The sequence below is a fragment of the Malaclemys terrapin genome, chromosome 14 (genome assembly GCF_027887155.1).
Source record: "Malaclemys terrapin pileata isolate rMalTer1 chromosome 14, rMalTer1.hap1, whole genome shotgun sequence".
NCBI classification, from domain to species: domain Eukaryota; kingdom Metazoa; phylum Chordata; order Testudines; family Emydidae; genus Malaclemys; species Malaclemys terrapin.
In genome coordinates this window covers 41,707,304-41,733,456 of record NC_071518.1, presented here as the reverse complement: position 1 = coordinate 41,733,456, position 26,153 = coordinate 41,707,304, and the positions used below count along the sequence as shown (strand labels likewise).

The following is a 26,153-nucleotide window of genomic DNA, read 5'->3' as shown; positions in this document are numbered from 1 at the left end:
ACCGCTAGCGCAGTCACCCAGGCGGGCTCATCCACACGGGGTTTGGGTCAATTCCCCCCCTGTCCCTGTGCACACTCACCCTAGTGAGAGTAGCCAACCTCCCCGCCCCCCAGCGCTTGCCCCTGCGAGGGTACTAGCCAATACTAGACTGTGGTAGACGCACTAATCCAGGCTTGCTCTGCCCCACCCCCTTAAGGCGTGTGGGGCCTGGTATAGCTGTTTGCTCCCAGCACGTATGCCACCTCAATCTGCGACAGCTCTGAGCACCCCACAGTCACCCGCCACGGGGTGGGGGGGTACAGTTAATTAGGTGGTCACAATGCCCCCCCTCCAAGGGCACAAGCCAAGAAACACTAGAGATGGGCCGGCGGGGGGACGTGCATGGCCTTTGCCAGACAGCAGCTAGCTAGGGGCCAGCATGACAGACTGAGCTTCCAAGCCGGGTCGGGGCAGAGCCCAGTGCCCCCGTCCACCCCCAACTCCTTTCCGACTGGCCTCTGGCTAGCGGGTGGCTGGTAACATTTCCCAGGCCTGGCCCAGACGCCTGCCCATTCTCCAGGCACCATCCGCTCACTGCAAGGTTCTGGGGTACTGACTGGGAAGCAGGCATTAATTCCCCCCCGGTTTTCTTGGCAGGCGGTGGCCAGGCAGGAATACATGGGAGTAGCCAAGGCAGCAACAAAGCAAGGTTTGTCCTTTCAATTCCTTTAAGCATTCCTCAGCCGTCACAATAGCAGAGAAAGAGAAAGCGCTAACCCGGGGAGGAGGCGGCCGCCAGCAGGACAAACAGCCATTGACCGACGGGCAGTGGGTGGCCTCCCCAAGTGCCCCCACAGCCTGCCTATGGCATGGGCCCCAGCCTCCAGCCCCAGGGAACCGGATGCAGCCGCAGGGGTGGGGCATTGCAAATGACATCGCCCTCCAGCAATGCTGGAGCTAGCAGCTGGCCCTGGACTGAACCGCCTCCAGCAGCCCAGCACCTCTGGGAGCCACACACCAAGGCATGAACCCACCAAGCCCCAGGCAGGGGGTAGCTTGGGGAGATTCCTCTATGGACTGACTTGGCTTCCAATTAGTCCTTTCCAGGTCTCCCCACGCCTCCTAGGAAACCAGACATATCCTTCCCCGACAGGAACAAGCAGGGTTTTGTCTGCTATCAGCCTCCGTCCACAAGGCCAGTGGGCGCTTCACCACCAACGCAGTGGGCGCATGGTCAGCCCCAGCCGTCGTGGGCTTGCAAAGATCCACGTGACCAAGCCCCCCGCAGGTCGGTGTCTGCATGAAACAGGCCGTGGGCAGCACCAGGGGATTAAACCCAGTCCCTAGAGGACACAGCAGCTGTCCATTCAGCCCAGTGACACTCATGGACCCCCCTCTGCGAGACCAAGGCCTGAATATCTCGGAGAGGGGCCCTACAGGGCCCATTGGCCTCGCAGAAGGGACAGGGGCTGCCTGTCCCGGTCCCCGGGGACATCAGTCCAAACCCCTGGATTATGACTATTGTAAATACCCAAGCACAAGGCTGAACTTGAGAACAATAGAGCTCAGGAGCAAAGCCCTGGCCCAGAGAGCAGGCGTTGCCAGGTACGACCACTGGCAAAGCACGGCAGGTCCATGGCACGCAGAGCAGCCGGCCCCAACTGCAAGGAGCTGCCCTGCGGCTCCGCGTGCCCTGCGGTTAAAGGGCCTCGAGCCAGCACTCAGACCAATGTCACCGCGCTAACCAGAGATCACCCCACAGGCAGCAACCACCAATGAGCACCGCCCAGATCCCGCAGAGGACAGCCCAGGCTTGCTGGCCCAGCTCTGGGCTGTGTCCCCCTCTCTAAACGCATTCGGCACAACATCTCCCCCACAGGGCTGCTCAGCAGGAAGGAAATACCGGGGGTGGGGGGGCCCAGTCCTAAACTAGCCAGCAGCCCCCCACCCCGCCCCCCTTCCGGCACGGCCCCGCCACACACTGGCACTCACATGTCCGGTGCCCAGGCAGAGCGAGCGCGCACAGAGCGCGCAGCCAGCCACTCGCCTTCCCTTTGTTCCACTCCCATGGACAGAAGGAAAACACTGAAGTCTTAAAGGCACCCGGGAGCCCACCCCCTTCGCCTTCTCCATGGAAACTGGCTCCAGCCATGTGATTCAGACAGGAAACTACAGGGATATCAGCTGCAAAGAGCTGGGAACTCCTCCCCCCCCCCCCCCCCCCCGCCCGACAGGGAGAGAGCCCAGCACTGCTAGGCTGGCACTGAGAGAAGGGGGCAAGCCAGGAAGCTGGCGACGAGTCTGGGCTTAGCCACCTGCTCCCCAGCAGAGTGACACTCAGAGCCTGCTGGGGAGGAGCCCGCATTCGGTGGGGGGCTGTAACGAGGCCATTGAGCCCTGGGGAGACATGCCAGGATCAGGCCTGTGTCCTTCACAGCTGGGGGGAGCCCCCAACAGAGGGCACTACTGGCAAGGGCCAATTGCACAAGCCCTCCATGGACCCCTAGAGAAGAGGGGCCCTCAGCAGAGACTCCAGTCACATTGGGTCACAAGGGAAAGGGGTCCGGGGCCAGCAAGACTGACCAAGGCCCAGTGGTGGAGCACTGAGGGGTGGGAGCTGCCAGTCAGGACTCAGCCTGGGTGGACCCCCAGGACCGGAAGAGCAGGCCCCACTGGGATGCTTTCCTGAAGTTCCCACTTGCTCAGTTCCACCCCATTGAACCCAGCTCTGCCCCTGTGGCCAGCGGAGGCAGAGGTGGCCTCTCTTGTGCCAGTCGGCATGAGTAGCCAACAGGAATGGCAGACGGGGGGGTAACAGTGCCAGCCATTCCCCACTCCCCCACACTCTATACAACTCAGGCTTCAGTGAGGACACAAGACTGGTGAAAGTAGCATGGGCTAGTGCACAGGACCCCTGGGTCCCATTCCCAGCTCGGCGACTGACTGGCTGGTCCCTTGCCCTCTCTGTGCCTATCTGTAAAGCAGGGCTGATAACACTAGCTCCCTTTCCTGGACTATTCCACTCCTCCTAACACACCCATCCAGGGGTCACCCAACGTAAGTAAGAGGCAGCGGGTCTAGAACCAACAAATGGAAGTTCTTCACACAGTCAACCTGTGGAACTCACTGCCAGGGCATGTTGGGAAGGCCAAAAGCATAACTGCATTCAAAAAATAATTAGATACATTCATGAAGGCTAGGTCCATCAATGGCTATTAGCCAGGATAGGCAGGGATGCAACCCTGTGTTCTGGTGTCTCTAGGCTATGACGGCCAGGAGCTGGGAATGGGTGACAGGGATGGATCACTGGATAATTCCCTGTTCTGTTCAGTCCCTCTGGGGCACCTGGCATTGGCCACTGTCGGCAGACAGGACACTGGGCTGGATGGATCACTGGTCTGACCCAGTCTGGCTGTTCTTATCCACCCTATGAGATAGCGCCAACCCGTGGCTGACCCCGGGTCGCACCCCACTGGGGCAATGCCATCAAGACCACTGGAGAAGGGTGAATGAACCAGGACAAAGGGCAGCTTTGCTCTGGATGGAACTGGCGGCGTTTTGGTTGCGTCTCACACCTTGGCAGATGGTCCCATGATCAGGTGAGTCCCAGCAGCAGGGATTACAGCTGAGTCCAGGCCCTATACCACCTGAGGCCAATGCCACTGCACTCTGAGCTCGGAGGGAACGCGTGTCTCACACACACGCCGCAAACTGACAAACCCAGTGTGGAAATCTGAGCCCAGGTAGCATCAGGTGCAGGCCCAAGGGCACAGATGGGGCTGCACTGGCCGCTCCCCAGGGCAGCACCCAGCTGGCACGTGAGGGAGCAGATTGCAGCCATCCTCATCTCTAACGTGGGCATGTCAGCCATGAAACGACCCATCCCAGCCTGAGTTGCCTCTCGCTGGGCCTTTACCCTGGGCAGCTACATCCGTCCCCCTTCGCGCTCCGCAGTGAGAACACCTTGACACTGTAACACTCAGCTCGACCAGACAGGTTCTCATCCAAAGGACTCAACGCACCTTGCTGCAGCAGGAGAGTGAAATTACCCACATTTCACTGATAAGGAAACTGAGGCCCAGGGAGGGGAAGCGACACACCCAAGGCCACTCAATGAGCCGGCAGCCGAGGCAGGAACAGAACCACATGACTCCCAGTCATGTGCTCTAACCACTGGACCTTGCTGCCTACCCTGCTGATTTGAAGAACTTCATTCTGGAGGGTGGAAGCCGGAAGCTTGAGCTCAAAGTTGCCTCCCCCTAAAGACAGCGCCTCCTAGAGGGGAGTCAGCTCCAGGCAATGCGTCCAGAAGCAGCGAGGGCAGTGTGCAGGAGGGGCTGGGCCCAAGCCAAGACACACTAGCTACAATTGTGTAATAGTTCCGGGGTCTCCCCGACTTCCAGGATGCCGTGCAGCCTGTGCAGGTGCAATGCTCCACACAGAGGGTGTCTGCAGCCAAGCCTGGTCGGAGGGAGAGAATTCCCACACTCCAAGGTCCTGCCCCCCCTGCACTCAAGGACGGAGATACAGCTGCATCCCTGTGCATACGCAGCCAGCCGTGCACGGGCTCCGTGCGAGGTGCTGCAAGAGCAGTTGCACCTTTCTCCAGCACAGACCAGGCGGGCAGCTCCTCTCCACCTAACCAAGGAAACCAATGAAGAGTTTAGCTCATTCTTACCCCCACCCACGAACCCTCTTGTACCAAGGCTGCAGAGCGGCCCCACACTAGCCACATTATGCCAGCCACCCCCCGGGAGAGAACTGGAGTCAGAGGAGTCACAGGGCAGCGTCAGGCAGGAGGCTCGGCACGGTGGGAGCACAGTCTGAGCTGTTGCCCTCGCAGTTTGCAGCTGTAGGTGGGTTTCTTATCCAGGGGTGCTGTGCGCAGCTCCGCTCAGCGCTTGCGTCATGAGCTACAGGTCACCACCCAGCGGGCTTCAAAGAGCAAATGAATCTAGTGCTGTCAGACCAGCCCCAGGCTGGGGCGGTCACGCTACAGCTCCAGGCAGCAGCCAGCACTCAGCCTGACACAGGCCCATCTCACAATCCTGTGGTGACCCTGGGGGACAGGCTGGCTGATTGGACAGGGCTCTGTCAGCTCCAGCCCCAGCCCCAAGGACCCAACTGCTCTAAAGTTCAGCAGGGAATTACCACGGCCAGCTTTTGAACAGGCAAGAACTGGCTATGCTGGGTACTGACCCAAGCTCCTGCTCCATGCTCTGGGGAGACCTGGGCTTGGGCCCCAGTTCCCATGCCTGTCACAGGCCGGCAGAGCTGTGGATACACTGGGGTGCGGGAAGCACATCTCCAACCATCATTGAAGAAGCAGAGCTCACTGGCATGGTTGCACCCGACCCCTCCCAGCTCAGAGGTCTGCAAAGCTCCCCCACTCTCGCACCTGGCCTAGATTTTGCAGGATTGCCCTAGTTTGAAATGGGCTGAGCCTGTCCCAGCCCCTGTGGACCGTCCCAGCGTTCGGAGGAGAGGCAGCAAAGGTCTGATGCAAGAACACTAATCACACTTTATGTTCAGGGTTTGCAGAATTGCAATGAAGTAAGCAGAGCAACGAAGCGGAACACCGAACAATGCGGTGTGCTGAAGCACTGCTCCTGCTAGTCTCACCGGAGCAGTATCCCCAAACACGAGCCACTGCCGCACCCAGGCGAAGGGACTGCTCCGAGGTCACTCAGGGAGTCTGACCAAACCAAGAAGAGAACCTGCAAGTCCCAGCTCCTAGCCCCTCTACACACTGCATATCACAGCCTCCCGAATACGCGGAATAAGCCATTCTGGCCTAGAAGATGCAGCTGGATCACCAAGAACCTCAGCAGTGTAGAGAAGGAAGAGAACAGGCCCCCTTAGCATGATCACTAGGGAATTAAACTGAAACAGACACACCAAAGCAGAAGCACACAGAGATGCCACAAAACACACTCAAACAACCCCCATCCTCTCACTGTTCTCCCCAGCATTCCTTCCGGCTCCCTCTGGTTACATCTGAGCACAAGGCTCCAGCTGGCAGTCCCACGTCTCTTTTCACTCCCCTGGTCAGGGAGGTTCTGGGCAGAAGAAGGACAGGAAGGACAGTGAGGGTGCAAGTCAGGGTGTTACGCCATCCGGTCTTCCCTCGCCTGTAGGTCTGCAAAGCACCTGGAGCACTTACCATGCTGCTCTTCCCACCGGCTGTATGCTCTGGGGGCTGTCACTGAACATACTGACGGGGTAGGCACCAGTGGATGCACCTTGTTCTGTCTGTTGGCAGCCGGATCCCATGGCAGCCATATCTACTGCCGGACCCGGGGACTTGCATCATGCACCCTTCAGCACCGTACTAAACCCTCACGAGTCAGCAGCCCCCCGGGAATGCAATCAGCTAGATGGCCAGACCTTGGATTTCCAGAGCAGAACAACCCTCTGTCTGACCCAAGCTAAACGTACTGACTTCAGGTGTCCTCTCTGGATGGTACCCCAGGCCGGGAGGAGTGTAGTAGCACTCTGCCCACAAAATGAACCCGCTGACTAGCGACACTGCTCTCAATAGGTGCAGCTATTCACAACACAATCACATGCCCCCTCCGGCTCTGCTGCGCTCCTTGGACCTGGCTTCCCTTCGGCGCAGCTCAGATACCCTGCTGGCTTCCCCTCCTCAATTGGGGGGAAGGGGGGAATTAAGGGGCAGTCTCTTCCCCCAGCAACACCAGTCATGGCACCAAGCTGAATGGTGTCTCAGACTGTAGATCTTGGTAACGACACATCTTTTCTTTCCTCACGTGCTGTGACGAGAAGCAACACACGTAACACTACCCAGCGTGCTGTGTCGGTCATTACCTCACCCACCTTGTCTACTGAACACTTAACAGCGGCATTGCAAGGATCACTGAGCATCCAAGTGAGTGCCCACTGAGATGGCTTCCCATCTCAGAGCTATGGTTTCAGGCTCTCTGCAAGCTCAGGTAGACTTCACTCCATCAGCTGCACATCTGCAAGGTTTTCTTCACAAACCCAACAGCAGGAGACAAAGGACAGCTGAAGCTCTGGAGCTCACGGTGGCAGCTCGGGACATGTCCACCCACCACTCCTGGATTCAGCCCTGCTCCTGGACTGGGGAATGATCTGAAGAAGGTTAGGCAGGGAAGACATGCCAGATTCAGTCTGTGGCACGCTGGATGCTCCGATCTCATATTTAACACTCACGTAGCCGGCGAAGCAGCTAGCACACAGCTCTACCCAGCCTACTCCGAGATAGTGGACTGGTATGCCTACCCTTCCAGCAGACACTGCACACCCAGCGAGCGAAGGTGCAGAGAGCAGTGCAGTGAGGCACAGCTCAGGGAGTATGTACCCTGTACAGCTCGCTACGTGCCCAGTCTGCGCCTCCCACACCTACACTGCTATACTTAGCAGCATCACATCCCGCTGCCACGCGTAGCTACCAACTGCAGTGAGCACGGACGCAGCCTGCAACTACTGCAAGCGAAGACAAGGTCTTTGGCAGCCTTCCCATGTCTAGCTTTGGGAGTCCCCAGGACAGCATCTTCAGCGCAGGCTCAGCAGCGTGCACCACCATTGCAGCGGGGTGGGCTGCTCTCTTGGGAGAACTCCCAGGTGGCAACTTCACAATGAATGGGCCACAGGTGAGAAACAAGGCCCTGAGGCCGAGGGGCTGGGTAGACGGGAAATGGCCCCCGACAGTGGATCCACGAGAATCCCTCATCTCCCCCCGCAGCAATGGGGCCCACTGGAGCTAGCAATGGTGGCATGTTACAAGAAGCCATATGGGACTAAATGGCTCTGGCTCCCAGGAGCAGAGCTCCTCCCTCTATAGGCCATTTTGCCCCCAGCTCTGCCGTAACAGGCTCTATCAACCAGGACTGTTCCAACGCCAACAGTTCTCCACCGGAAAGTGCTGCTTCGATGGCGCGGAGCTGCTCCGCAGGAAGGTGTCTCCAGGGTCGACATACTGGTGGAAAGGTGCCTGGTTGTCCTCCCTCCTGCCTGCTGGCTCCTCACCGATCTCCCGGTTCCCAAGCTCCCAGCAGGCCTGGCAAGAGCCAGGATGAAATCGGCTCCTCACAGCTCAACGCTCCCACCAGGAGGAACATTTTGGTGCCTTGGAAATGGCCTCCCAGGTCTGGGAAACTTTGGAGGTCTGTGATTTTCACCCTGTGACAAACTGGGACTGTTCTTAATGTGGTCTGTGAATGCTGAGAAGGGAGTGTGGCTAGGATGGTCTGCATTGGGGGATGAGAGACTGGCAGAGGGAGAATACCTGAGCATGTAACATGAGAACCCAGGAAGGGGCTAGAGGCCAGGTGACACCTTTGCCCTGGAAACAGAACAAAGGGGAGGGAGTTTCAGAGCTGGCTGGTGGAATGGCTGGGAGGCAGGCAGGACTCTGATTTCCCAGGGGGCTATGGTGCCCTGGGACCCCAAGATGCACCTAATTGGGGGAGGACCTGTTGTCTGTGCCTGCAAGACCTGTCTTGGACTGTGTTCCTGTCGTCTAAATAAATTTTCTGCTTTACTGGCTGGCTGAGAGTCATGGTGAATTGCAGGAAGCCGGGGGTGCAGGGCCTGGTGTCCCTCCACACTCCGTGATACACCCCAATTCGGGACAATCCTCCCCAAAAAACTTCAACATCTTCTGCAGACCTGGGAACCCACCTGCCACCAGCACTAAGCATCGACAGTGTGGAGGCAGTTCCCCACTCGCCACTGCCCCGGGGAGGCAACCCCCCACTCCGACCCCTCTCCGCGCCCAGGGAGCCTCACCAGGAAGGGGCATGCACTTTCGCCAGGTAAACATTAACTCCGCAAAGGTCCCTGCTCAGCACTGTCTGGGCTCCAAGCTCCCTGGAGCCCTCTCCACTCAAGATCCCCACATCAAATAGGGAAAACCCTTCCACACGAAGGGAGGTTTGGTTCGCCTGCCAGCATCTCCGCAGCAAATCCTCAGCGTGCTCACTCGAGGGGAGGGGGAATAAATTCTCCATGCAATAGCATTTCCCATTTAGCTTGAGGGCTGGCACCCAATGGCACTAAGGGGTTAACGCTGACAGGCCAGAACGCGACATGCTGTGTGCATGCCAGGATCTAAGCCCTGAGTGGCGCTGCCCAGCAGACCCTGCTGTGGAGCAGAGGGAGTCACAGAGCCTTGTTAGGAAGCTAATGATGAAATTCAATGCGCCCCTCTTCCCCGGAGACGCACCATGTGCCCCCTAATGATGCAGTGACCAGCCCCCAGAGACACACGGCCCACACCTTTAAAACAGGCCTTTGTCTGGCTTTAGGAGGGTGCCTAGACGTGAACAGAGGTGCACCTGCTCCACCGCCCTGAATCCGGCCCTAGCCCAGGGGCTGCGCTGCAGGATCTCCGCTGCCACTGAAGAGCAAGGGCCGCCCGCAGCCCCACTTCGTGGGGTGAAGCGAGCACAGCAGAGGCAGAGCCCTCTCCCCAAGCGCCACCTGCGTCTCCCTGGAGAGGCTCAGTAATTGCCCGTCAGCGACAGCACACAGAAGCTGCCAGCCATCAGCTGCGTCTGCTCTGCCAGGAGCGAAGGCAAAGGCCGCTCGTGGCCCCCAGGCCACCCCCAGACAGCCGGCTGATGGCTGCTTGTGGCCACACCGAGCCAGTCTCTGGGGGCGCCCGAGGCTAGAACCATTTTGCTCATTCCTTCCGCTCTCTTTGGAGGGACGCATACGGCCCTGGCTCGGGGCCTTTCCTCTCCACGTCACCCCTTGGACGAGCCGAGCTCACAGCGCTCCCTGCCAGCGGCTGCAGCAGAACAGCAAGTGCAGGCGGCCAGCAGAGCTCCTGCCCCCAGGCCAGCCCGGGGCGGCGGGGCCAGGCACACTCCTGGCAAGTTCAACAAGCTGCCCTTCAAGTGGGAGCTGGGAGGGCAGCGACCACGCGGGGAGGCCTCCAGCTCCCAGAGCCCCTGGGAGTCCTGCACTAAGGCTCCCCCGGTTCAACACCGACCTACCCCCGACAAGGAGCAAGTAGTGAATGAGTCTTTCCCCTCACGCCCCCAGCTCTGCTCCTCCCCACCCCTCCCCCTGCTCACAGCTGCTTTTCATTTACAGGGCGACTCAGCAGGGCTAAGACTCATCCCTGGTCAGCCTGCCAAAGGCACCGCTGTCCTCACGTGGCCTGCAGGGTCCACCAGCCCCTCCCCTGGGCCAGTGCAGAGCCAGGAGAGCGAATCCAGCTCAGCCCGGCCCAGCTATCCTGCCTGGTTCAAACCCTCTGGTGCGGTTTCAATGCGGGTTGGCAGCTCGCGCCTGCAGCAGGAGCACAGAAAAGGGAAGGGAGAGTGTTTTGCTGCCACAGAACAGCTTCCCCTGCCCGGGAACGCAGTGCAGAGGGGCCCGAGGTACAGCCCTGCGCCGGAGAGACCCCACCCCCAGCTCTGCAGCTGGGGCCTCTGCTGGGCCCATCACAAGGGGCAAAGTGCACGGATGGGCCCTGTGCTCAACACCTGCAACGGGCACGCAGGGCCGCCAGCACACACAGGGCCGTGCGGACAAACCAACAGGCAGGATCCCGCCCTACGGAGCTGAACCTGGACAGACAACAGTGCAAACAAACGGAGACCTGAGTGGGAAAAGGAGCTGGAGGGCAGGACAGTCAGCAACTGCCAGTTCATTCCACATGGCCCAACAGCCACCGGGGGGCCTGGCCCTGGTCACTATCCAAGGGGGTGAGATTCCAGGCTACAACCCTCAGACGTCCAGTCCCCACCTCCAGAACGACTCCGATCTCAGCAAAGCCCAGGCACGTTCCCAGCAGAGCCCCAGCACCACCAGCTGTCACCGCCGCACCCTCAGCCTGGGGCCATGGTCAGCTGAGCTGTCCCCAGCCGTTCAGTCCCAGCCCCACACTGGCTCCCCCCAGTGACGAGCCAGCCCTGCTCCATGCTCTGCAGGTCCATCAGGGAGTCAGGGCTAACTGCAGACGGTGCGTCCCTGGCAGAGGTTTCTAACCCATGCCAGTCGCCTCCACTTGCCGGTGCTTCCTGACAGTCCCAAGGCGCCGCTCGGGTCCTCTGCTCGTGGTGCAATGTGGGGAAACTCAACTGTCCAGAGGTCACAGAGAGTTGGCCCGTGGGATTTTGGGATACTATTGGCAGATTCCCAGCACACGAGTCCAGTGGGGCTGAGTCCACACTGCAAAGCAACAGGGCTTGAACCCTGGGTCCCAGCTTGCCAGAGGCTCAGACCCTGCACCCTGTGGGGCGCTAGGGCCCTGGGTCAGCACGACGACACGTGTGTAGACAGAGCTGGAGTTCAAACCTGGCCTTACCCTTCAGTGCAGACACACCTAGGTCCAGCCACACTAGGAAACGGGCCTGGGGCTGATAAGGATGGTTGCCAACAGGCCCTTCCGAGGTGCTGTTGAAAACCATTCAACCACTTGGCGTGGGACAAACCCATGCTCGGCACTGGTCCCAGAGCCAGGCCCATCTCGGCAAGTCCCCAGCCCACATTTTGCCCCACCCCAGCCCTTTGCAACACCACTTCAGGGGGCTGCTGCCAACAATCACTGACAGCAACGTGCCAGGTTCTAGCGTAGGCAGGGCCTAGGAGAGAGGGTGAGACAAGCCCAGCAGACCCAGGTTCCCAGCCACCTCACTTCATAAGCTGAGAAACAACTCCCAGGCTGAGCTCTGCTCCTCTGGGCCTCCAGGCCCTGGGGCAAATCCACGTGCAGCAGCTTCCAAGCCTGCACCAAAGGGGGCAGAAACACTGCGAGTCAGTCAGACACTGGACTTCCACCCTCGCCTGGCAGGGACGAGCCCCAGGGCTGCACAGTCAGACAGAGCCATGCTTCTAGGCCAGGCCTGGCCCGCCCTCCGCTCCCACTTCTCCTTTCTGTGTTTACAATCCAACAGGGAAAGGGCCTGTCAGCACCCAAGGCAGCTTAGAGCAGCCCCAGACTTTTACAGCTGCCACAGGCGCTGGGCACTAACCCCCAACGGACAGAACGTGTCCAAGCGACTGCTCTTCAACGGGAATTCGGGGCAGGCAGGGGCTGACCTGGACGGAGCCGGAAGACTGAAAACATAGGAAGATTGGATTCAGGCTACAGAGCGGGCTGCGTACTGTGGTAGCGCCAAGGAGCCCAGTCCCGGACCCCGTTGTGGTAGGCCAGGGGTGGGCAAATACAGCCCACGGGCCGTATCCAGCCCGTCAGACCTTTTAATCTGGTCTTCGAGCTCCCGCCAGGGAACGGAGTCGGGGGCTTGTCCCACTCCGGTGCTCCAGCCGGGGAGCGGGGTCGGGGGCTTGCCCCGCTCTATGTTTGCCGTGGCTCCGTGCGGCTCCTGGAAGCAGAGGCATGTCCCCTCTCTGGCTCCTACATGTAGGGGCAGCCAGGGTGCTCCTCACGCTGCCCCCGCCCCAAGCGCTGGCTCCGCAGCTCCCATTTGTCCAGGAACTGAAGCCAATGGGAGCTGCAGGGGCGGCACCTGCAGACAGGGCAGTGCGCAGAGCCGCCTGGACAGCGCTGCACCTCCACGTAGGAGCCGGAGGGGGGACAAGCCACTGCTTTCAGGAGCTGCTTGAGGTAAGCGCCGCCCGGAGCCTTCACCCCTCACCACCTTCTGTGCTCCAAACCCCTGCCCCAGCTCTGATCCCCCTCCCACTCTCCGAACCTCTCAGTCCCAGCCCGGAACACCCTCCTGCACCCCAAACCCTTCATTCTCGGCCTAGAGCCCGCACCCCCAGCCGGAGCCCTCACCACCACCCTCCGCACCCCAATGCCAGCCTGGATTCCCCTCCCACACCCTGAAACCCTCATTTCCGGCCCCACCCTGGAACCCACAGCCCCAGCCTAGAGCCTGAATCCCCTCCCACACCCCAACCCTCTGTCTCAGCCTGGAGCACCCTCCCAAACTCTGAACTCCTCTGCTCCAGCCCCAGCCCGGAGCCCCCTCCCTCACCCATAACACCTCATTTCTGGCCCCACCCCCGAGCCCTCACCCCTGTTCCCAATTCCGTGAGCATTGATGACCCGCCATACAATTTCCATACCCGGATGTCGCCCTTGGGCCAGAATGTTTGCCCACCCGTGCTAGGCGCTGTATCGACCCAGAACAAAGCTGTCCCTGCCCCCAACGTGAGAGATGGGCCATTTGGGGGGCGGAAGGAGTGCAGTAGTACCCTGAAGGTTATTCTATGAACCCCATACTCTGCCCTTCCTCCAGCCATCTTCCTCCTCTCCCACCACAGAAAGCACGTCTCAGGCCAGGAGGGCCAGGAATTCGGGGCATTTTCCAGCCAGCGCTGCAGCTGTCCACATGCAAGTCCCCCAGGGCAGCGCAAGCTCTCAGTATCAGACCCGCTCCCCTCCCAGCACAGTAGGAAATGTCTCATGTGCAACCCGGAGCAATCATTCCAAAAGTATTCATGACTAACGAGATTCCTGCAGCCCTAAGGCGCTGTCAGACACCGAGCTGGGGAGCAGAGTTCATCAGTGAGAGGGTGACCAGTGCACTGCGTGGCCCAGGGGGAGTCAAAGCCTTGAAGGCAAGGCTGTCTTCGGCTGCCTCTCGCTCCCCCACCCCCAAATCCATTTAACGCTGCAGCTCTGGGGGTGCCGCTGCATGCACAGCTTGCGGGCCCAAGCCTATGCTCCCCCCACAAGACAGGTAAGTGGAGCCGGGCAGCTGGCATCAGGCTGCTGCACTGGGTGGACTAAAAGCATCCATGCTTAACGCTGTGAGAATCCCCTTGCCTTGTCCTCACTGCTCCCAGACGCCGGCTACATTCAGAGAGCTCAGCCCACAATGGCTCCTGGGGACCACTGCCAAGACAGGGCTAACTGCGCCGAACCTGAGCAGCGCGGCAGTTCAGTAGGCCATACCATCCTTTGTGGGCTAAATCCTTATCCCAGCACCCGGCCCCCAAAGCTGGACCGGCCCCTGAGCAGACGCAAGTCCCGGAGTCCCGTGACCCCTTTACGAGAGGAGGACAAGCACAGGATGATCCGAGTAGCCACAAACCCTCCACTCCACGTCCTGCAAGTGCTGCCAAGCAGGGATCCCCTGGGGGGCTGAGCTGCGTGGGGGCGTGCACCCCACCCCACTGGCAAGCAGATCCGTTTCTCCCCCAGGTGACCCACACTACTGTGCCACGGAGTAAGCACTGCTCGGCTTGCTGGGCACCTGAGCCTGTTTTCCCCAAGCCCAGGAGCGCGTGTGAAAGCGCTCTTCGCAGCAGTATTTAGAATTCAAGCAGGAAAAATGCTCTTAAGTGGATTAGGAAAATGCAAAAGGACAAACATGCAAGCAAGCTGCAGAGCGACAGGAAGCAGCTCTAATCACCTCCTGTCCCTTCTGGATGGCAGGGGCCCAAAGCGGGATCACCCCGCAGCCACAGAGACCCCAGAGGAAGTCACGTGCCTGGGGACATGTCATGGAATGACAGAGTTTGTGAAAGCTCCCAACGAGGCTGGGCAGAGGGTGAACCCAGCTACCCCAGAGCATGCTGAAGCCCAGGGCTCAGTCCTCAGAAGCCCCCCAGGAAGGCCCCACTCCAGGACCAGCAGGGACAGGCGCCCGACCCAGGGAGACAGGCGCCCGACCCAGGGAGACAGGCGCCCGACCCAGGGAGACAGGCGCCCGACCCAGGGAGACAGGCGCGCCAGCTGCTCCACCAGAAGCTGAGTATTCCATGGGCGAAGGAGAATTCGGGGCCCCTCCCCCTGGCTCTGGCATGCTGCAGTTGCCTGGATGGGTTAGGTTACACTGTGTCCCGCACTCTCCTCTCTTCTCATGGCTGAGAGAAACATGGATCAGGCTGAGCCAAGGTCTGACAATGGCCTTCCAGCCCCACAGCCAGGGGCAGAGGGGAAGGGTTAGGAAGGGAGACACACACCCTGCATTGGCCTGAGACAATACCCTGCAGGGACTGTTCTTGCCCTGCCTCCCAGGGAACAGCCAGCCACGCTCAACGGGCCTTTCCCGTCCCTGTCCTCTGAGGACATGGCTTTCTCCAGGAGGGCTTGGACAAGGCCAGCTGACAAAGCTGCCACCTGTGACGCCTCAAAGCAAACCAGCCCCAGCAGCCTGACGCCCAGCCCCCCAGCCCCCAGGGAGGAGACAGGTAGCACTCAAAGGCTCCCCACACCTGGGCCTGCCTCGGCATGGGGCGAGACGAGCTCTTGAGGTTCCTTCCAGCCTGACCTTTCTCTGACTGCTGCGATTCTGTGACTGGCTGCCCGGCCTTCCACCCCGAGCATGCAGCCGCTTCCAACACAGGCTGAGGGGGAGAGTAGATGAGGTAGGCCCTAAATGGCAAATGGGTGAAAACTCTTCGGTTTTCGAGCTTTAACAGCCAGAGCCCCTACGTTGGATGCCCTCTGCAAGTGCCCTCCTGCGGGTCAATGAGAAGCAATGCCTGCCAAGGACCTAGTTGCCAGAGGACACAAAAGCAAAACACCTTCAAAGCGATCACTAATCGGTTCAGAGGCTGCCCAGAAACACGCAGCCTGCAGCACCAAATTCCCCTCATAACTTACAAAGCTTCTATTTATACAACCAAGAGGAAGGAAGGAAAAGAGAACCCAACGCGTTATCTTGTCTGGCCTGGACAAGTGCCATCTAGTTTAAGAAAGAGTCACCCATTGGTCTCCAAACTTAGCCCCAAACGGGAGGCAAGGGCCCAGATCCTGTGCCCGCCTGCACCACGGTACAGCTGGAGCCCTTAACTGAGGAATACACTTAAAAGTAACAAGGAGTCTGGTGGCACCTTAAAGACTAACAGATTTATTTGGGCATAAGCTTTCGTGGGTAAAAACCTCACTTCTTCAGATGCAAAAGTGCACTTCTTCAGTGAGGTTTTTACCCACGAAAGCTTATGCCCAAATAAATCTGTTAGTCTTTAAGGTGCCACCAGACTCCTTGTTGTTTTTGTAGATACAGACTAACACGGCTACCCCCTGATACTTGACACTTAAAAGTGAGCTGCAAAGGAAAACCCCCATACGTTACACACACACACACTGATTTTTGTCTGGCAGGTTCTCGCATCTTGATTTTTGTCCCTATAAATATCAGAGTGTCAAGGCTGGTCTTTCCTTTTTCACTGGAAAACTCAAATGCGACCTGGGAGTTCACGTAGCCCTTTAACAAAGAGGCTGGGACACTGCCTCCTTAGCAAGGAGAGCTTGGGTCACAGGTTTTCAAGGAGTCAGAATAAATATCACTTTCCATTTCACTTAATTGGGTTCTGCTTCCACAGAAACCCTGATGTCCTAAATCTCCCAGCTCTCCAGTCAGCCACAGCGTCTTCCATGATAGAGAGACAGAGATATCACACACACACCTTTCATTTGGAAAACACCAAACGCCCCTTTGGAGCTCTCTAATCATCATAAAATGGGGGAAAGGAGCACAGGCCTGATTGCTTTCTCTGTGCCTGTCACCTTTCAAGAGGGCTCTCACAGTAGCTGCTTTCGGCTCTCAGGGGCCATGAAAATGCTTCTTGGTAATTTAAAAACGAGGCTCCCCTCCGCTGATCCTGCTGGCACACACAGGCTCAGAGAACTCAGGGGCACAGCCCTGCTTTTTCAAAAACACCCCATCACTGCAATACTTTTACCGTCAAAGCAAACCTATCCACTGCACACTGTCCTCCCCGGCTGGACTCTTGTGTGCCATGCCTTAGCTACCAGCAAACAACTAAACAGGCCGGGATCAAAAACAAGCCACGGACGGGGGGGGAAGGGGGGCCGCGGCAAGGAGCCGAAACGTTTCATCTGTAAATGACACCCCACCAAGCTGAGGAAACTCGTCCAGCCCCAGCCCCTGAACCCACACGGGTCGCTAGCTGGACACAGAGTCCGGCAGGCAGCGAGGCAATGGAAGCCAGCTGGCACCTGGGGACTCCTTGCCAAAGGAGGTTACAATTACTCGGCAATGACATGGACAATGACGAGTGCTCAGTGTCCCCCGGGCCCGTGCGCCCCGCTCCAACGAGGGGTGCAGGGGAGGGTGGAGAGGGGGCTGCGCACCGGCCGGGGGAGCAGTGCCCGGCGCCCCCCAGCCAGCCCGACCTGCGGAGCCCGGCCCGGCAGCGGGGCCGCCCCCTCCCCAGCCCGGCCCGGCCCGGCCCGGCACTTACATGGCTGCAGCAGCCGCTCGCTCCGCTCCCCGCCGCGCCGCGCCGCCTGCCCCCCACACAGCGCAGCGGCGGCCCGGACCCAGCAGCGCGGCCCGCAGCCACCGCCTCCTCCAGCCTCTGGGCGGGGCCCGCGGCTGCGAGTCCCTCCCCCGGCCCGGCCCGGCCCGGCCCACGCGGGGCCCCGGCGGAGCTCGGCCGGACACGCAGCCCCTCACCCTGCCCGGGGGCTCTGATCTCCCTTCCCATCCCCTGGGCGAAAGGGGCGCAGCGAGCCCAGCCCCGGCCCCGTGGGGGGCTGGGACGTGGCGTGTCCTGGGGTAGGGCTCAGCCCCCGACGCCTGCACAGGATCCGTGGGGCTGCGGCGCATCCGTGGGGCGGGGGTCACTCAGACCCTGATGTCTGTACAGGCTCCTCGGGGACATGGTGTGTCCGGCGGGCAGGGCTCAGCTCCCCGCGCCTGCACAAGACCCTCGGGGACAGGGCGCCCACAGGGTTCGAGTTACCACTGTATCAAACCCATCTGCCCCATTACTGTGCTTAAACTGGCCTGGGCCCAGGGCCCGGTGGGTGACTTGCCCTCCCTTATCACCGCATAACACCTAGCGTGCAGAGCCTGGGGGCAGGCGCACCAGTGCTAACCCCCCCCCCACGACCCCCAACATGGGCCTGGAGTGGGGGGTGGGTAACGGAGTGAGGCGGACACCCTAGACCTGGGGTCTAAGTGGGATCTGATCTGAATATAGCTGGTGGATCTGATGAGACCCAAACTACCACAGTGCAGCCAGTCCAACCCCACTCCCACCCCAGCCAGACCTGCAAACCTGTGACTGGCAAGGGCCAGAGCCAAGAGTGAGTTATGGGGGATAAATATACCTCCTCTCTGCTCCAGCCGCTATTTATAGAACCAGCCTCAAAGGGTTCGCTTTGTTGTTATTACATCCACTGCTCTCTGATTTCCATGTTCCATCAGCCCTGCAGGCTCCCCGCCCCAAGCAGCCTGAAAAGCCAGTGCCCAGCGGCAGGAGGAATTGTCTGTATATTTCATTTTGATTGACAAGAGATGTCAAACTATCACGGGCCCAGATCCGCAAAGACGTGTAGGCGCCTAACTCCCCCTGCCAGCAATAGAGCTGTGAGGATCTGGGACGAAGCTCAGCAGCTTCTGAGCAGAGGGGTGTGACAGTCAGTCGGATTCACACTCACTCACCGTCCGGGAAAGCACCACCCTGGCCCCAGCGGGAGCACAGAAGCAACCTCTGTGCCACCATGATGCTCCAAGGGCGACCAAAAGCCAGACAGCATCTGTGCCCCCCGCAGTGCCAGCGCACTGGCCGGAGTCTCTCTAGTGCGCTGGATACGGCTCCTTCAGAGCTAAGCAACGGGGCACAAGTATTCACCTGGAGCCCATTGCTGTGTCTCGTTTCCAGGGCTCCCGCTCCTGAAGACTGGTCCTCAGTGTGCAGCCATCACCAATCTCTCTAACTCCCTCTCGCGCTGGCACCAATTCAGAGCCAGGGTGCAACCCTATCGGATTGTTTCCATGGGAACTCCCAGGGGCCAGTGGGACCTGCAGGCGGGAAAGAACAGGGGCTTTGCTTGCCCAGAGCCAGATCCTGCGTCCAAAGGAGACGCTGTCAGTGCCCTTCACCCCTGGGTGTGCCGGGGCCCCCGGGAGTGCTCCGGACTGAGTCATTGGGTGGCAAGCCCGTTACTCTCTGGCATAGCAGCATGGCCAAGGCCTCTCCTATGGATTTCTGGATAGCCCCTCATCAGGAAGGTTTCTGACCGTCAGAGGGGTGAAATATTGGAACGGCCTTCCGAGGGAAACGGTGGGGGCGAAGGACCTGTCTGGTTTTAAGATTAAGCTAGATAAGTTTATGGAGGGAATGGTTTAATGGGATAACGTGATTTTAGTCAAACGAACAGCGTGCCATCACTGGTAAATAGTATCAATGGCCAATGAGGGTCTGGATGGAGAATCTTGCCCGCATGCTCGGGGTTCTACTGATCGCCATATTTGGGGTCGGGAAGGAATTTTCCTCCAGGGAAGATTGGCAGAGGCCCTGGAGGTTTTTCGCCTTCCTCCGCAGCATGGGGCGGGGGTCGCTAGCTGGAGGATTCTCTGCTACTTGAAGTCTCTAAACTACAGGATTTGGGGACTTCAACAGCAGAGTCAAGGGAAAGGGTTGGGACGGCTTTGTGGCCTGCATCATGCGGGAGGTCAGACTAGATGATCATAATGGTCCCTTCTGACCTTAAAGTCTATGAGTCTATGAGGAGAATGCTGGAGCTGCCAGGCACTGAAGGGGTTACACTTTGCCCCAGGAGGCAGGATTGGTTGATGCATCAGAGGCCAGGCAGGAGTCCCAGAGCCTCCCACTCCCAAGAGGGTTAACACCCACAGGGGAAAGGGCTGGTCCGGGCCGCAGGGGCATGGCCACAGGTGGGCCCAAATCGGTGCCTCAGGCAGAAGCCAATGTCCGAATGGCTGTGGAGGAGGAAGAGCAGGTGGCTCTTGGCCCATGTGTGGAACGCCATGGCCCCTGCCCAGCGCTACAAACTTCTCCTGGCTGCCCACCCGCCCCTGCCTGGCTCAAATCATGCCTGCCCATGGGGCTTCAGTGATCGTCCCCCTTTCCCCCCCCCAGTTCCCTGCACACAGGTCCCTTCTCTGCACCCAGCTACCCCGTTACACTCCTGACCCTGGCATTCAAATACACGATGCAATAATACTTAACATGCAATATCAATTATTTCCTGTCACATTGGACCTTTGGGCATTGCTTATCCATCATAAGTTGGGGCCCAGCCAAATTTCCACTCCTAGCTCTGCCACTGCCATGTAATATTTCCACCCTGGCATCTGCCTATCCCACCCTGCCTGCTGGCCGTGGTCGGCCAGCTGCCCCCAGACAGCAGGCAGGAGAAGGGCGGGTGATAAAGCACGGAAAGGAGAACTCAAGGTGGAAGGAAACAGGGCTCCCTGCTATTACTCACTGGGCCCAGGGCAGCTGTAGCCACAGCCTCATTCCCTCCACTCACCCTGCCAACGTCCCGTTCTGACTGGTTCACAGACTGGGGTCCTGCCCTCATCCCTCTTCAGAGACACTCTGGGCCTGAACTCACTAGGGTCCATGGTCATGAGCCCCCAGGGGCCCCTAACCCCCAGGAGCCCAACCATGTGGCAGCCCCATTCTGTGCAGTGTCCTCCTTGCACTACCACCCAGCCAAGTCGCACCACGCGCCTACAAGCAGGAACTGATTGAGCCTTGGCAGACAGGCCACTTGGCAGCGAGGCCAATACAGGCAGGAGGTGAAATGATGTGGCTGAGGCCACATGGTCACAAGTCAGGAGCCGCACTGCATTGGCCCCGGTGTTAATCCCAGTCTGACTCGCCAGTGACTGTCAGAGAGGAACGTGAGCAGCACCAACCGCAGGCGTGCAGCAGCGCCCGACAGGGTGCGCACCCCCTCACACGCCTCCAGCACGAGCGCGCGGTCTGTCGGACTCCGCCCAAGCCCCACTCCCCAGCACGTGCTGCAGCTTTCAGGAGCCCACGCTGCGCGCACACGGATAATTATCATTCCCTCCTGCTGGGGCGTGCGGCGGGATGAGTCACGCACTCCTCCTGAGTAGCTGCCTGTGCGATCCAGCCCGTGTCAGGGGGAGACACAGGCAGCCACACAAGTCAGGCAGCTTCTTCCTGCTGTGGGGCAATTGTCATAGTTACAGATGCAAAGTGACAACCCAATCTCGTTCCTTTTTCACCTCTCCCAGAACTGCTGGCAGAAGCACACGGGGGTCAGAGCTGGAGCCGCCCAGTCAGGAAGCTTTCTCTGCCTCCAACCCCTTTTGGCAGGGCCCTGACCAAAGGGAAGCGAGAATCCAGATAATCCAGCTCTGTAGGCAGGGCATGCGGGGCTCTTCCTGCCCTCGACTAGCATATTCCTCCGCTCAGCGGGAGCAGGCCCGGACCTAGGAAGCTGTAGACCAGTTCATCTAAAGCCGCGGTGCCCGAGCCTGGGGAGCCAAATTTACCAATGGACATTGCCAAAGAGTCACAGTAATACGTCAGCAGCCCCCCCTCAGCTCCCTCCTCCCCCACTGCTCCCAGCGCCTCCCGCCCACCAGCAGCCCCCCCTCAGCTCCCTCCTCCCCCACTGCTCCCAGCGCCTCCCGCCCACCAGCAGCCCCCCCTCAGCTCCCTCCTCCCCCACTGCACCCAGTGCCTCCCGCCCACCAGCAGCCCCACTGATCAACATCTCCCTGCACCTCCTGATCAGCTGTTTCGTGGTGTGCAGGAGGCTCAAGGGAGGGGGCGGGAAGGGGTGGAGCGGGGACAGGGTCATGGCAGAGCCAGGGGCTGAGCAGTGAGCACCGCCCGGCACATTGGACAGTTGGCGCCTGTAGCTCCAGCCCTAGAGTCGGTGCCAATACAAGGAGCCGCATGTGGCTCCGGGGCCACAGGTTGGCCACTCCTGATCTAAGGTTCTAAAGTCCCCAAGATTGCAGAGGGCTGCAGGGCTCTCCGGCAGACTGTAAATTGATGGCTAGCATAGAGATTCCCACTCAGATTAATGGAAGACACTCCAGCCACACGGAATGCATCAAATAGGTCTCCTGGATTTGATTGGCAGGGAAGCCAGCAAAAAACATTCCCGCAAGCCACATGTAAAGGAGAAGTGGCTGAGATACCAGCTGGCTGCCAGAATCCAGTCCTGCTGGCACAGAAATCTGGTGCCAGGGTTTCACAGCCGCTATGTATGACCTAACGAAACCAGCGCTAGCAATAAGTCAGACCCCATCGGCTTGTCAGGTCACCTGGGTTCTTGTGCCCACCTGGAATGACTTCTGAGGACAATCCCTGGGAGACACCTGGGGAGAGCTTTAATGGGGGGAATACTCCCTCAGGGAGGCTGGGTATCAAAGTGGGTATATCTGGAGGCCCCTCAGCATCTTGGCACGGTCTTCTGAGCAGTTCCCAGGCCTGGGCACCTCTCTCCAGTGTGCCTCGATAGTGACAGCTCTGCTCTGGGTCACTGTGTAAAGTGCGTCTTTGCTACTGGTTCTCCATTGCTCAGAGCGCCTCCCCCAGCCGTGCGGAGGGGGTGCAGCGCTCCCTCTCTGACTGCCTCCGAAGGGCTCAGCAGTTTGTTCCCTTGAAACGTTCCCCGGCTGGATTCTATAGAGCTCAAAGGCCCCGGCCTGGTCTCCTGAGGGAATAAAGGAGACAGTGACCCGTACTGAGATCCAGAAGCAGCAGCCGGGTCACTCTGCTCGCTCCCCTCCAACCCGATCTTTGAATCGTATGTTTCTGCCCCGTCGGAGTCCAGGACTGAGGCCTGGAGAGACTCTGCTGATCCAGGTCCTCTGCCAAGACAGATGTTTGATTTGAGCCTTCTGATGGGGGAACAGAAAACAAAGAGAAACGCCTTGGCACAGCCCCAGGAGGACACAGGCCTGGCAGCGGGGAGTGCGTCTGCTGAGAGCCAGCACGATGGCACATTGCAGGCCTTGGGGCCGGTATGCAGCGCCGACGAAGCTGGCTACGCTTTAAAGGGTAACTTTCTCCTGCAATAATAAACAGGAGCGGCCGCATTCTTCTCCAGTGTCACTCCACTGACGCCCATGGAGCGACACCGGAGAGAAATTTGGCACCAGGAGCTTGAGCTCGAGGGCCAGGCTCCCGTCTCTGAGCAGCGGGGTAAAACCGGGAGCGGCTCCGTTGCAGTCAGGGGGGTGGAATCTGGCTGCGGGTCCCACGTCTTAGCTCTCTGATTAGTGCGGCATTGCTGTGCACGTGCGAGGGACACAGTCCGCTCTGTTTGCTCGTGCTGCTGTGACCAGTGCAGTCACAGTGCAGACAGGTCCCAATGTGCCTGCGGCCTGCCGAGTGCGTCTGTGCTAAGGCTCTTGCGATGGAGGGGTGTATTTGGTTTGGAAAGTAAAAATTGCGCCCTTATTGCTGGGACACACATAAATCCAGCTGCACTGGGACTCAGAGCAGGGACGGCTGCCTACGGAAGGGGACGTACACACCCGATGGCTTCAAATAGCTGGACATGAGAAGCCAAGAGCTTCATGGAGCCGAACATCTCCACTGGTAACGGACAGTAGCTCAACTCAGCTGCACAGCTCTCCAGACTGGCCTGGGCTATCCTGTCGGTGTGGCAGATCCATTGGCCTCCCCTGCCAAGATGATGGGAGATCCCAGTGGTGGAGCTGGGCCGGAGCCTCAGACCCTTTCTCTTCAGTGGGTGGAGGCAGGCAGGGGACTCCTGCAAGAAGCAGGGGTGAATGGATTTCCTCTTCCTCTCCCCCTGCTGTGTTGGGTGCAGTGTCTTTCCGCCTCAGAGGTGGCTGCATTTCAGTGCTGATGTACGCAGACAGCTTGCAAAGTGCTTAGGGATGCAAGGTGCAGTCAAGATGGATGTTGGTATTGGAAGCAATGCTGCACTGAAGCCTCCCTCGCAGTACTTGTCCCTTCCATTCAGGAGCCCTCGTGTTGGGCGGAGAACAGGCACTTTGTCATTACTGTATCTAGCTCCTGTTCTGATCAGTAAAAATCTCCGCCGGCAAGCGGCATTCACAGAGACCCGACGAGTTCCATTGTAGGGCCATTGCTACAAATCCCAGGGCTCTGGGAGAGCAGGTGCTCTGGGTTTGTTCCGTTCCTGGCAGTAAGTCGGCAGTGAAGGAAGGGGTGGGGAGTGGCTCCTTGCACTTACACCTGATGGCATTTTGGGGGTAGGGTTTCTGGGCGGGGGAGACTGAGGCCTGGTCTACACTACAGAGTTAGGTCGCTGTAAGGGAACTCTGACAGTGTCTCCACTACAGCGTTGCTCCCGCCCATGTAAGTCACCCACTCCACCAAGCTCATAATTCCACCTCCGCGAGAGGCGCAGTGCTCAGGTCGGGGTAGTTAGGTTACTTACAGCGCCTGCTGGCTGTTGGCCCTTCGCGGGGCTCACAGCTGGAGCCCCATGACCTCAGGGCAGGCAGCTGCAGGCTCTGCTCTAGCCAGACAGAGGAGAATTACCAGCTGTCTCCTCCTGCCCCATGTGGAAGGGGCCTCGCAGAACATGCACCAGCCCTGGGATTGCAGAACTGTCGCGCTCTGACCCCCAGCCCCCAATCCTGGTTGAACTAGAACATTTCCTGCATTTAGGGCTGCCCGGGAAAGGGGCAGGCTACCCTCAGACCCCCCCTTGACAGGGACCCCCCCCATCCCAATGCACCGCAACCCAGCACACAGCTGTTCTCTACTTGCTTTACCTGTAAGGGGTTAAAAAGTCTCCCTGAGATGCATAGGTAAAAGGAAGGGAGTGGACACCTGACCAAAAGAGCCAATGGGAAGGCTAGAACTTTTTAAAATTGGGAAAAAAAACTTGCCCTTTGGTTGTCTGTGGTTGTTCTCGGGGAGAGGCAGACAGGGAGCAACTATGCTGTAGGAAGCTTGGGGCTAAGTATGAAAAATCATCGGTATCATACCTAGAAACTACTCATTTGAAATCCAGAGATGTAAGTAGATCAGGAAATGTCTAGGAAGATGCGATTAGGTTTATCTCTTTTATTTCTTTATGGCTTGTGGACTCCACCGGGCTAACCCCAAATGCTTTTTGTAACCTTTAAGATGGACCTCAAGAAAGTTATTCTTCATGTTTAATCTTTGTAAGTGTTTTTTTTTTTTAATCTAACAATAGTCTGAGTTTCCAGATGTATTTTCTTTCTTGTTGTTTTTAATAAAATTTACCTTTTTTAAGAACAGGATTGGATTTTTGTGTCCTAAGAGGTTTGTGCATGTTGTTTAAATAGCTGGGGGCAACAGCTGATTTCCTTTGTTTTTCTTTCTCAACTCTTCCCCAGAGGGGGGGGTGAAAGGGCTTGAGGGTACCCCAAAGGAAGGAACTCCCAAGTGGACTTTCCTGGGTTCTCAAAGAGGTTTTGCACTTAGGTGGTGGTAGCATCTACCCATCCAAGGTCAGAGAAAAGCTGTAACTGTGGGAGTTTAATACAAGCCTGAAGGGGCCAGTATTTTAGGGCCCCACCTTCTGCACTCAAAGTGCCAGAGTGGGGAATCAGCCTTGGCCCAGGCACTCCTCCATCTCCATCTATAGCAGGGTGGATGGGCCAAATCAGGGCGGAGTTGCACCCTGTTGTAGGCCCTTGCAATGTTGGGAGGAGGTGTGCATTCACCATGGCATCCCTTCCAACCCTCTCGGCACTTGGGGGCGGCAGGCTGGCTTCTCTCATGCTATGCAGGCCTAGCGGGCATGGTAAGCCAGCCTGCGGGGAGCTGGCCCTCCTGCGCTCAGGGCTCCCTCCCCCATGGGGGGCACTAGTGACATTCCTAGTGCAAGCCTCACAGCACCTGGGGGGCAACATGAGCCATGGGGCCAGCTGTGGCATTGCACTCGGGCTGAATCTGGCCTGCTCACAATGGCACGGCCCCATGGCACAGAAAGGGTCCCCAGCACAGAGCAGACCCCTCCCCTTCGGGACCGGTCACTTTTCTCCCTCCTGCTCCCCACTTTGGCTCTCCTGACCTTTCCCCCAAGGTCGCTTGCTGTCCTCCCTCCTGCCCAGGTCCCTCCATGGAGCTCACTCTATCAGTGCCCTTTCCCCACATGGCTCTCTGCTGGTACAGCTCCCTGTCCTAGTTCTGCAGCCTTACTAGAGCACTGGGGGGTATCACAGCACCACCTACTGGTCTGGCTTCAGGCGAGATGCTGCCTCAGTTTCCCCTCACTCAGGGGCCAATTGCATGCCTGCTTTTCTACCACATGAGGTGCTAGCCTGTCTCCCAGCCCATGAAGGACTCTCAACCACACTGAAGCCTCCAAGGCACCATGTTATTAATTCAAACAAAACTCACACAGGCTGCTGGGACCCCGGCTTGTCACTGCCTCCCTCCCTGGGCCTCAGTACTATTTACCCAGTCTCAGCCTCCCTCCCGCAGCCCCCTTTCACTAGCGCTGGCTCAGCTCTTTATATCCAACACCTGACCCCTTCCCAGCTGGCTCGGATCAATGTCCAGGCACATCCAGC

The 26,153-nt window shown here is 58.8% G+C and overlaps 1 protein-coding gene across 4 annotated transcripts in view; it reads right to left on the bottom strand.

Annotated features, from left to right (window-relative positions):
- The window catches only part of RIPOR1 (RHO family interacting cell polarization regulator 1), a 114,973-nt gene that overhangs the window by 80,565 nt on the left and 8,255 nt on the right, over positions 1 to 26,153 (bottom strand). For 2 of the 4 annotated variants that reach the window (XM_054048587.1, XM_054048588.1), the window contains exon 1: positions 1,972 to 2,131. The exons of 1 other annotated variant lie outside the window; for it this stretch is intronic. In XM_054048587.1, coding sequence (XP_053904562.1) covers positions 1,972 to 2,131 — 160 coding nt within the window. Of the gene's footprint in view, positions 1 to 1,971; positions 2,132 to 17,103; positions 17,182 to 26,153 lie in introns of those variants that run through there. One more of the 4 variants, XM_054048590.1, reaches the window with a different exon arrangement.